A 12,082-nucleotide genomic window follows, 5' to 3' on the forward strand; every position below is an offset into this window, starting at 1 on the left:
TGCACAAGTGTTTACAGTGCCTTGTATCTTGTATAATGTATTTCACGTAAGGGCCATAAAGCACAACATTCTGTGATGATATGTACTAATGTTTCACGAGTGTCTTTCATCAAGCAAAAACGGCAGAAATGGTCTTTTATAGCTAATTGTTTCCGTTTGGCTTGAACGTCTCGGGTATTCCACAAATTAAAGCGTAATCTTAGAATGCCATTACAGAATTTAAATGAGGGGCACCGGACCAAATAAGAAGGCAAAGTTCGTAGTTTTTTATGTGGAAACCGGGCTCCCTCCATATCATGGTACGAACGACACAGGGTTCTGGTGGTTATCCAGTCAAGCTCAAACAGTTTTAATTTTGCTTTGTCCGGATTCTGTATTAATAGGTCTAGTGACACATCTGCCGAATTTAGTATATGATAGACCTTTGTGAGCCATTGCTTGATAAACGTTTGATTAGTAGTAAATATATATTTTGTCACAGTTTTCAACAGGACATTTAGGGTAGTCTAAATCAAACATTTCCTAAAAAACGCACACAAACGTCACTGATATATGGCGTGTATGGAAACCAAACCCAGTTCATACCTTATCCAGGGGCGGGTATACAGTTTGGTAGGTGCAAAGTATGCCGCCAATATTTTGCTTCCCATTTAGCAAACGGAAAAGGTGAGTTAATGTTTAATGTTTCAAGGCCATACAAAAGTGCCAGAATTGTTTTCATGTTCCAAAAAAACAGTGTGGGCCTTATTGAAAACTTACCATATTTAAACATTATAATTTTGGCTTGCGAAATTGATGATGTAAGCTTTGCCTCTAATCGTGCTATATGGGCTTTTGCATGTTACTGGCCCTCAAACAATATACCAAGATAGGTATACTGTGGTACCATTTGTATGGGAGATCGATCAAAAGTCCAGACATATGATAACGGGCCTTGACGCTTGGGTGAATAGGCAACAATGTGTTGATTTTCAACTCTTTTTTTTTAATGTAGATGCAAAACACGTCCAGCAAGCGCTGCAGACCTAGTTGTGTTTTTGAGATGAGAACTAGGTCCTCTGCATACATAAGGGTTTGAATAGGTTGATTATTAAGTTTTGGAGAATCTGACATCACGTCTAGCAAGGCAGATCTAACATCATGAATGAAGTAATTGAAGATTGCTGAAGCTAAAAGACATCCTTGCTTTAAACCCCCGAAAGGTACTAATCTGGTCAGATAATAATCCATCTAAAGTTAACCGAACTCTGATGGAGGTTTGAGAATGCAATGAGTGAATAACATCATACAATGTTTCCGGGCAATTATCTTTGCCAAGTTTGGAAAGCAGAAGCACCAGACTCCCCGAGTCGAAGGCGGCATTGAGATCAACAAATGCAAAGAAACCTGTTTAAACATGTGACATTGCAATTTAACTGAATTAAGGGCAAACAGATTTATGGTATTTCCCATGCCAGCAACAAATCCTGTTTGATGAGGATCTCGGAGCTGGGATTGTAGAGTCCAGGCATTAAATTCACAAAGAATCAGTTTGGCAAATACTTTCCCTGGCGCATCCAGTAAGGCGATCGGCCGGTAATCGGCGGGAACACTGTGATCCCCTTCTTGAAAATAGGGATAATTATAGAAGTTTTCCAAGATATGGGGATGGCACGAGATGTTAATATTTCCTCAAAGATGGAGTGGAGGATGTTGGCCCATTCATCTGGGTGGGCTTTGAACATAAAGTTTGAAAGCCCATCTGGCTTCATCGCCCGAGATGAGCTTGCCTGCATGATAATGGCATGAATGCTTTCTATGGCAATCCGTAATTGCCACGAGGAGGCAGATGTAGGTGAATAGATAATTTTTGAGAAGACAGGGTCAGCATACAAAGAAGAAAAGTGGGAAATCCAAGCGGTTTCCTGGACGCCATTGATTTGTGCATCTCCATGGAGATGACAACTACGGTCATTCAATAACTGCCACATAGAGGTAGAGTTTTTATTGGACATTGCATTTTGCATTGTCTCACTATCCTGTTGGAACTGAGCCGCCTTTCTACTCTTTAACCAGTTTTTATAACAGCATTTGGCTGTTTTTAGATGCTGCCAGCGCAGAGGATCTTGTGAGGCTGCTAGTTTTTTCTTAAGATTTTTAAAATCTGCTTTAATATGATGGGTCTCTGCATTGAAGGTGTGTGGGTGTCATACTTGATTAAGCCGAGGAATAGTTATAGTCTTCATGAATGGTTTTAAAAGATCAGAGTACTGCTTAGTATTCGACTCTGCATGCAAGCTTGGCTTATCGCTGATTATCGCAGAGTTCCGGGTGGAATGTGCGAGCAACAGTCTATGATCACTGTGAGGTTGATCACTAATGTCCAATTTAATTACATTTTTGAACAATCGGGAACTCATATAAATATAGTCGATTGTACTTGTGCTAGACCCACGTTGCCACGTATGTTGGGGAGGTACGTCTCCATCGACAGAACCATTGAACATATGAAAATTGCAGTCTTGCATGAAGTTGTTCTATCTCTTAGCGTCCTCAGTGTTGCCTGAGGGCTTCCAGCAGTCCAAATTAAGGTCACCCGCAATGATAGTGTCTGAAATTATATGGTTCATCAGTATCATGTCTACAATCTCAGATAAACCATCATAAAAGATGTCATCGGACATGACAGCAATGTTCCTGTAAATATTGACAAATGACTGACAACTTGGACTTGTTGGATCTGAGCCCCAACAGACGACAACGCGGGCCACTAGAGATGTGCACTGCCACAAGGAGGCCTGAGGACGGTCTGCCCCCACTGGGAAGTGCAGGAAGCAAGGTAATCTCATAACCATCCCACAATGGGCAGGAGATGAGCCAGGTTTCCTGCAGTGCTATCACCTGGCAAAGATCTGACCACTTGGCAATGGAAGATTGTAAGTGAGAATTGCCCCTATTATTCCAACTTGCTATTTTAAAGGTGGCCAGGGCAAGGCATGCTGGTGGTTAATGTTGTTGAGTAGAGGCATTCTGAGCCATTACATTATCTCGATTCACTCCTTGATAGATCTTCGGTTTCATACAAATATGTTGGGTTTTAGGATGGACACCTGCTGGGTCCTCAGCTAAAAGGAAACCCATATCGAACAATTGCATCCTACATCTCCAAATGGAATCTCGTACAACTCCAGATGGGAGCCATAATCTCACAATTGCGCGTGTTGAGTCCGAGATAAATTCTATTTGGTCTATGTCCTGTGTTGATACGTTACATAGCTCGGGAACATCTCCAAAGATGATCAAAACACTCTGGCGATTCAAGTCATAGGATGGAAAATCTCCATCTCGGCATTTTAGGATGAAAGTGTGAAAATGTGCTCTGCGTGGATGTAAATGGCGTGAAACTGGGTGCAAGTTGGGTTTCTCTGGTATCCATTGTAGTTTTGAGATGTCAGTGCTTGTGTTACAATGAACACCACACATTTCCTCCTGCATATGCTGTTCTTCATGTGAGGACATTTGTGGCATTTGACCACTAGCAGTAGCCACTGCTGCAGGAATGGTGTTTTGCATCCTGGCTATGTTAGTGGCCAAATATTCATCTACCTTCTGTTTGAAATTCTCAAACACATGTGTCAATAGAACATCTGTTGTGGGTGCATGCCCTTTAGAAAAAGAGGTACTAGATTGTGTTATAATAGGCAATCTAGAAGGTTCACAAACTTGTTCACTGGAAATTTTAGTTGGCAAGGTTGACAAACGGAACAGTAGGGACAGATAACACTTCAATAGGCTGGCCATAAGTAGAGCCAAACAAATCAGCATTTTGTTTCTTTAATGCAGCAAGTTGATTCTCCGCCTCATTATTTTGAGCTATCGATAGTACTAGTTGTGAAAGAGGAGACAGAGGGCCACCCAGACAATCCTTATTACTTAGTCCAATACTAACTGGGGTTGCCAAAGGCGGAATTGAAGGAGCTATGGATGCTGGTATTGAAATAGGGGCTATTTCAATTGCCAGCAGCACATTGTTTTGTGCAGCAGTTGTTTTGCTCAAGGCTTTAAAAAAAAGAATTGAGTGTTTTTTTAGTATGTTTGATATTGACCATATTTTTCGTTTTTTTTTTTACAAAGAAAGATTTCTTTTGAACAGTTTTAGGATTTCTAGCTTTAAGCTCCTCTAGGTGGCTTAAACCTTGGCCTGCTGGACGCTCAGGTGCAAGCACCACATTCACCTGTTTTGATCCAGAGGCGCATTCTTGAGATGGATGTACAATAGCTGCAGTCTTTAGCTCATTGCTCGGAGCAGAACACGAACTTATTATAGGACGTATTATGCCAGAGATCAGGGGCAAAGCACAAGAATCTAAGGCCACCTCCTGATATGCAGTATGTATATGTTCACTAGTCATGGCCAGATTATGAACACTACCATCAACATCAGAATCAACACATTCCACTGAATTATTCACTACATACAATTCATTGTGCGCAAGCATACTCTTGGACTGTGTAGATGAAAAATAAGCCGATAACCACTTCGTTAGATCATCAAATTGTTTCGACTGATGTGAGACCTTTGTATCAAGTGACTCAAATAGTTTACACAGACTCATGATAGTAGTGTTAATTCCAATGAGAGCTGGTTGAATCATGGTTGAAAGCTGCTAAAATAAATCAGCTGGGACCGTTTTAATTGCTCTGGGCGTAGGTAAAGCAAAGGACTGTAACATGGGATTACGAATGTCTACTCGAGAGTGGACTTGAGTTGAATCCTCCTCCCCCACATGGAAATGCTCACCAGAAAAATGATTATCCCGCCATAACATTGGGGATTCGCATTGGCTTGCATGAATAGACAAGCATGTGTGGTCATTACACAAGGGAGGGAATTTTATTGGTGAGGTAACAATGCGGTAGGAAGAAAGTCTCTGGATGTGTTTAGTAGATGCTAACATCATTTGGTCAGAGAATGGTTGTGGATTGACTCTCGCACGAGGTGTATTCACAGGGAATGGCACACTATTGGCCTCTGACCCACCAGATTTGTTGTGATCAACCAGATGGGATGTTGACATGGATGAAATAGAAACAATAGAATCATTCATATAATTGTCAAAAGTGAATTTAGGTTTTGAGTCAGATGACACTCGCGTTGGTGTGATTGAGGTGGCAGAGTAAAATTTCTGCTGGAGAGCTTCAGAGCCACCCTGATTTGATGGTTTCCTTACTATTGTTAAGTGAAAAATATTTGGCGCCATACTTGTTAATGTGTATGCCATTTTAAACTCAATTCACACAGGCAAGAAACAGAGGAGGCTCCCGGACCAGCCAAGAGAGGCCCTTAGTCCTTAGTCACCTCCAACAGTCCTCCACGTGCCTTTCTCCAAGAAACAGCCAAAAAACTCTGACAGCAGGCAACAGGCAACAAATGAAATCGGCAAGTCCTGCAGCGTCTCGCGGTCAAGCGGTACTCTTCCGGTACTCTTGCGAGTGCATTGTTTTGAATAGCTATGGCACAAGGGATTGGCTCGACTGCTCAAAGAGTCTAGCCCTGCAGTCGAGCAGGTTAGATTAATAAGAAATCAAAGGTTGACACCCTCACGCGCATAAACAGTTAATTGGTGCAATATATAGGTATGCTCGGCTGTTCAAAGGGCCATGCCCCACAGTCACAGTCGAGTGATCCACAAACTGATTAGTTTGAAAATTCCATCAATAGTTCACCACTGGTACCTTGTAATTTTGATAAAATGGCACACAGTATGCCACGTGAGGGTATCAAAGTTTTTTAGAATGTAGAACTCAGGCCAAGTGGCGCTCACCTTTTATCTGAATGCGGGTTACAGCAATAGCGAATTCAATCTCCTCTGAGTCCCTCAGCTCTGATCACCGAAGAGCAGACTCACGCGGCTTCACACCCTGTGCTCGGCGTTGCAGAAGAGAGGACACGTCCTTCCTGGGCACCGAGGGAGCCCGCGACACATTAACCTCAGTTACAGCGCCACCAGAGCCAAACAGCAGCTAAACAGCTCTACTCCACAAACGCACCGCCCTTTACACCACAGCCAGGCTTAACGCCGCAAGGGCTGGGTGTGCAGTATTTAACTTCCTGTTTGGTCGGGGGGCGTGGCTACTCTTCGAGAGAGTTAAAGGAGTAGGCAACTTCTGAATAGAACAAAATGTTGAAGTGTTTGGAATAAATAAAATCAGGATGCAGTTCAATGAGCAAAGTATGCGCTCTTAGTATCCAGAAAGCAAAGTCCAGGCGCACAAACAAACGCCAGAGCCACAGCAGCTAACAGCTCTACTCCACAAATGCACCGCCCTTTACACCACAGCCGGGCTTAACCGATTGGATTCTATAAAGAGACAGTTGACTTAGTGCAAAATGGATGCAAGCCATTATGGCCGAGGCTTGCCAAGCTACTGCCTCAGGTCGAAGATGGAGGAGGAACTTTGCAGATTGTTCCGTTCAAGAGTGCAAAGTTATGCTTCAGAAATAAGGGCACAAAAAATATGGGAGAAAACCAGAAGTGCGGCAAATCTTAGATGTACCAGGAATAAAGATTGGTAAGAGCAGTGATCACGGATCACTACTGGGCTTGCGGATCCAGAGCATATATAAAATTGCCAGAGAATTGGAGAGGGCTTTGCTCACTAGTGAATGTCCATGTTCCAGCTTTGGTGATTCCAAAGAGGGATCTGAATCTTGACAGTTTCCTGAAAGCAGATGTTCACCTGAGGAAGAAGAGATCTGTGGAGTGGATGAGAAGGATGAAGAGAGAAAACTATTTCTCAGCCAAGTCAATAGAAGCTTTTGATGCTATTCTGTGTGTTCACGTTGATTTTTATGCCGAGAATCCAGGTTGGAGTAAATACAAAGTGGTTACAGATAACCAGATGGGAATTGCTACAGACGATCAACACGACTATCAAAGGATTCAACACAATTAGAGAAGAACTGAGAGCCATAAGACTGATGACTCTCCAGAATAGGTATGTCCTGGATATGATCACAGCTATGGATGGAGGTGTTTGTGCAAAAATTGGAGAATCGTGTTGCACATTGATACCTTCTCATGATGACGAGAATGGAACCTTGACAGAGGCCATAAACATGCTGACTATGCTCCATGGTCAGATCATAGATGAAGTTGAAGACATTGCTGATGACATCTGGTTTGGATCAATCTTTTCTTGGATTCCGCAATGGATGGCAAACATCTTCAAGTTCCTTGGAGCTCCAATAGTGAAGATATTGCTTGGATTTTGTGTGATCAAGTTGATAACCTCGCAATGCAGGAAGACAGCAAAGAAAGCAATAGAATGAATATCATGATCGATGTTGAGCAGAGATGGAAGGCCAAAGACCTGACAGATGAAGAAATCAGAGACTATGTGAAGGCCAGTATCCATGTACCTGAGGGAACAAAGTTCCTATAACCGAAGAATCATAAGAAATATGTGGGAAGTTGGGTCTACTGCAGCCCAAATGGACAGTGTCAACACATGACATGGACCAAAGATGAGCATGTCAAAAGAGCAGGTTGCCTGAAGGGAGTCAAATATATGGGTCCCAAAAGAAGCTCCTTTTCAGAAGAGGATGACTGGATGTAAAGGATGATGAAAGTGGTCGATTAATCGCCCAGAGGGGGGGAGGGTAGAGCAGAAGCCAAGTACCCCCACCTCAACCACTTCACCTATATCGCCTATGTTGCCCATAGAGTTTATACCGGAAAACCGAAGTATGAGACATACACGGAGCAGTTGAATCGAGTATGGACTCTGTGCAGTACCAGTAAGACTCCAAATACCTATGAGAATCCTAGAAGCAAGATTCCCATTGAGAAAGCCATACCTGCACACAAAGAAGTATGATAGTCGTTTAAATTAGATCCCTGAAGAAACAGAGCAGATAAGCGTCAAAAATGAATGGTGAATGCAGATATTCTATAAGGCATCAAGAAAGTATCGAAGATAAGTGACATCTTGGGATCAAGGTGAAGAAGTTTATGCCACAGAACTGATGAAGTTATCAAGTTAGTTTACACGTGTACAGATGCAAGAAACGCAAGTAGCAAAGTAATCATGAAGCTAGCCTTATGCTTTATAGTGAATAGATTGTGGCAAGCGCCTATATACACATACATACATACATACATACATACATACATATGGACAAGTAAAGGATGGATGTTTGCACTACGCATTTTAGCAGTGCTTAACAGTAACAAGAAGGCCTCATTCTAGTGTGTCGAGGTTAAAAAGCAGTTGAATTAACAAAATGAATCTCAGAATGCATGGTTGGAAGAGCTAAGAAGCCAAGGTCTTCTCAAACTGGAGCAAACTGACATTGGATACAAATCGTGTGAAAGAACAGAACTCCTGTTCTGAAGGCATAGACAAAAACAAAGACGTCCGAGGTCTATTAAGAATTAGTATTTTAAATGCACCAGAAGCTCGATTCCATGGTCTCTAGTCACGTGGAAGGATGAAGTTGGACGAACATGATGGTCACACCTACGCACGAGGGCAGAATGTGCCTTCACTCACTGAATTTCTCAGAGATAAGAACACTCTCAAGGCCGAATTTCAAAGCCCTAATTGACACTAGACCATTGAGGTGATGATGAACTGATATGCTAATTGGTGGGAAGCTGATACTAAGACGAGCTCAGCAGCACCTGGATGTTCAGCCTGCCTGCTGTTAGACGTAGGTGGAGAAATACTGGCGGAGGTTAGAAGCCAACCAATTATAGAGGACCACGTAATTAAGGGTCCTATAGTTTCTGCAGCCAATGGGACGTCGTACATTTAGTGACGTTCATAGTGTCCATTTTGAGGGGAGGGCTTAGTTGCCCCACTTGATGTTAAGTACCCCATCACTTTCAGTCACTGACTCATGCTGATTTAGAACGTATACTTAGCTATTCACTGAGAGCCTATCATTACTGTGCATAGGTTTTTGTAGTTTGCCAGGTAGGATGATGTTGGTAGTACACAGCTTAACATCATTGATGACTAATTTTGGTTATAAGAACCCAGTTTTTTTTAAGATGCATCGAGTAAGAGGATCAAGCGAGTGCGTCGATGTTCCTTGTACTCCGTTTTAGATCACTGAAAATAAAACAGTCTTCCTTTTGCCAAATTACCTGAGTCGTTTTGATTATTGATGTATGAATAAAATCTGCATCCCCATCCATCTCTAGGGTATTGCTACTCCCCTTAAAGGGCTGAGAAACCCCCAGTTCAACTGTCTCACTGGAAGAATTGTGTAGCTCTGTGTGAACCCATTATAGCACTGAACACTTGTCTCTCTGCTACCTACCTTGGTTAGGTTTGGCGAGACTTCAGAGTCTTTCCTGTTCACCATAATAGGTTGGCCTCCAAAACCCCACAGTCTTTAATGGGTACATGAAGGATTGCAGGTATTGAAACTTCTGAACCCATAAAAACTCAGGCAAGCAAACCATGTGCCTCATTACAAGTCCGGCGATAACCGGCGCTGGACTCATAACACAGTTTCCACCACCTGAGATCCCCATTCCCATAGGGTACCTTAGGACTCCCTAGGAATGGGGACACGGAAGCACTGGCACTGTTGCCAACGGTGCCTCTGAAAACTCTGCGAGCGGGTGCCTTTATGCCCAGTAGGCCAGATCTGTTGGGCGCAACGGCCCTCGCCCGCAAAGTTGTAGTGTGGTGGTCTAGAAAGGGTTCTGGTACGGTGTAACCAGCACCCTTATTTCCAGACCGCCACACTTGTAATGAGGTACCATGTAGTGCTACAGTGCTGACCAGGGACCTGGGTAGGTAAGAGTCAACAGCGCCTGCTGCAAATCCATTCACTGTGGTAAATGTGTTAAAACAAAGGAAATCGTCTAAAAAAAAAAAAAGAACAAAGCAGCAGTGAGAATTCAAAGGAATGTTTTTAAGAATGAAAGAAAGTAAAATGCCATCAGAAAATACACTCAGTACAGCAATCACACTCACCATAATATTTGTTAAAAGAGACAACTGCAATCCGAGAAATGGTTTAAATGTAAGGGTACCTGGCAAAGCCCTGAAAGACCCAGGTAGGTAAACTTGAAAGAACAAAACACAATTTTTCAGGGTGAGAGATCCCTCTACTCCCAAATCTCAGAATGTATACATGTGACTACATATACATCGTTTCACAATGGTATATTTTAATAATCTTGAGATAGAGTACCAAGGGGTATTCTGAAGAAACAATAGAAATTAGTATGATCCAGCGAAAAGAGGATCTTAATGTACAAACATACAACAGCACAAAATTATTATCGGAGCAGTTGTGCAATGAAGACAGAAATCTACAATCATTAACATAATATAAAAAGATCACAATAACAACAGTGTTTGAACTGTACACTGTTCATGTGAAGTCGTCGACACAACAGTGTTTCGGCCTAAAACAGCTGTAAAGTGAAGCTAGGTGAGCAGGCCTTCATCAGGACGTGTGGTGTAATGATAGTAGTCCCGGGGTATCTACCAAGGGTTAAATCCATAGCCAAGGTGAGACCGGTCCATACTGAATACAGGAACCGAACAGCCATTTTGCTGTGCTGTAGAAAACCAAAGAGTGTCTGTGGACCCTCAAGTGGTAATGAGTGTCATTTGCGTGACACTGGAGAAATGGAATCAATCAGCATAGGTAGTCCTCCTGGTGTGTCAATGCACGACTTTCACAGGAGTCGCTGTTGCTAGCATTGACACACCAGGAGGACTACCTATGCTGATTGATTCCATTTCTCCAGTGTCACGCAAATGACACTCATTACCACTTGAGGGTCCACAGACACTCTTTGGTTTTCTACAGCACAGCAAAATGGCTGTTCGGTTCCTGTATTCAGTATGGACCGGTCTCACCTTGGCTATGGATTAACCCTTGATAGATACCCCGGGACTACTATCATTACACCACACTTCCTGATGAAGGCCTGCTCACCTAGCTTCACTTTACAGCTGTTTTAGGCCGAAACACTGTTGTGTCGACGACTTCACATGAACAGTGTACAGTTCAAACACTGTTGTTATTGTGATCTTTTTATATTATGTTAATGATTGTAGATTTCTGTCTTCATTGCACAACTGCTCCGATAATAATTTTGTGCTGTTGTATGTTTGTACATTAAGATCCTCTTTTCGCTGGATCATACTAATTTCTATTGTTTCTTCAGAATACCCCTTAGTACTCTATCTCAAGATTAAAATATACCATTGTGAAACAATGTATATGTAGTCACATGTATACATTCTAAGATTTGGGAGTAGAGGGATCTCTCACCCTGAAAAATTGTGTTTTGTTCATTCAATCCGAGAAATGGGCCATGAGCTCCCAATAAGCTACACTAGTTCCAAATGTGGCCATTGTTGGTCTGCAGTTCCAAAAGAGCTTTTACAAATGAGCTCTTGGAATATTTAGGAATGATGACCAGCATAAGGAAATGGGTAAGTGATGTACATCAGCACGTTCTAAAGCTTTCAAGCATCACCCTCCTCCCATACGAGGGATTCCAGGGGCAGATTCTTTGTGCTGGTATCTGGAAAAGGTTGAACTAGAGACAGCAGAACTCATTTCATTTTACGACCGGCACAAGAATAATCTGAGCAGCTATAGGGAATTGCATCTTATTTATTCATCTCTGCACTGTGAAGTTCCAAAACTGAAACATACAATTGAATGTCAAGAAAATAATTCCATCACAACAGTAATTAATTCAGTAGGAAACACAAAGATAAATGTTTTGTTTTTTTAAAGATTTATGTTTGGGAAAAGCAATCCGATCCAGAGACTTACCCTCAGGAACTCTGCGTGTAAAAGATTCTTTAAAACCTGGTTGAAACGCTTCCTTTGTGCATTTTCCTCCAGGACTTTCTCCAGGAATTTTCTTATTTCAGAAATTTGAGTGTTTGCTGGTAAGAGGTTTATTGCCTAGAGAATAAGGATAGTTGAGGAGATGAAAAATGTCCAGAGGATATGTATTGATTGCAATAAACAGATGATTCTCTTGAATATCAAACTGCACCAAAGGAACACGTTAAAACGACCAACTTAATACTGAGAATCGCCACAAAA

The 12,082-nt window shown here is 42.2% G+C and overlaps 1 protein-coding gene across 2 annotated transcripts in view; it reads right to left on the reverse strand.

Moving 5' to 3' along the window:
- The window catches only part of VPS39 (VPS39 subunit of HOPS complex), a 682,603-nt gene that overhangs the window by 103,716 nt on the left and 566,805 nt on the right, over nt 1-12,082 (reverse strand). For both annotated transcript variants that reach the window (XM_069638818.1, XM_069638817.1), the window contains exon 23: nt 11,804-11,938. In XM_069638818.1, coding sequence (XP_069494919.1) covers nt 11,804-11,938 — 135 coding nt within the window. The remainder of the gene's footprint in view (nt 1-11,803; nt 11,939-12,082) is intronic.

This window comes from Ambystoma mexicanum, chromosome 14 (assembly GCF_040938575.1).
Source record: "Ambystoma mexicanum isolate Mex_15411 chromosome 14, UKY_AmexF1_1, whole genome shotgun sequence".
NCBI classification, from domain to species: Eukaryota; Metazoa; Chordata; class Amphibia; order Caudata; family Ambystomatidae; genus Ambystoma; species Ambystoma mexicanum.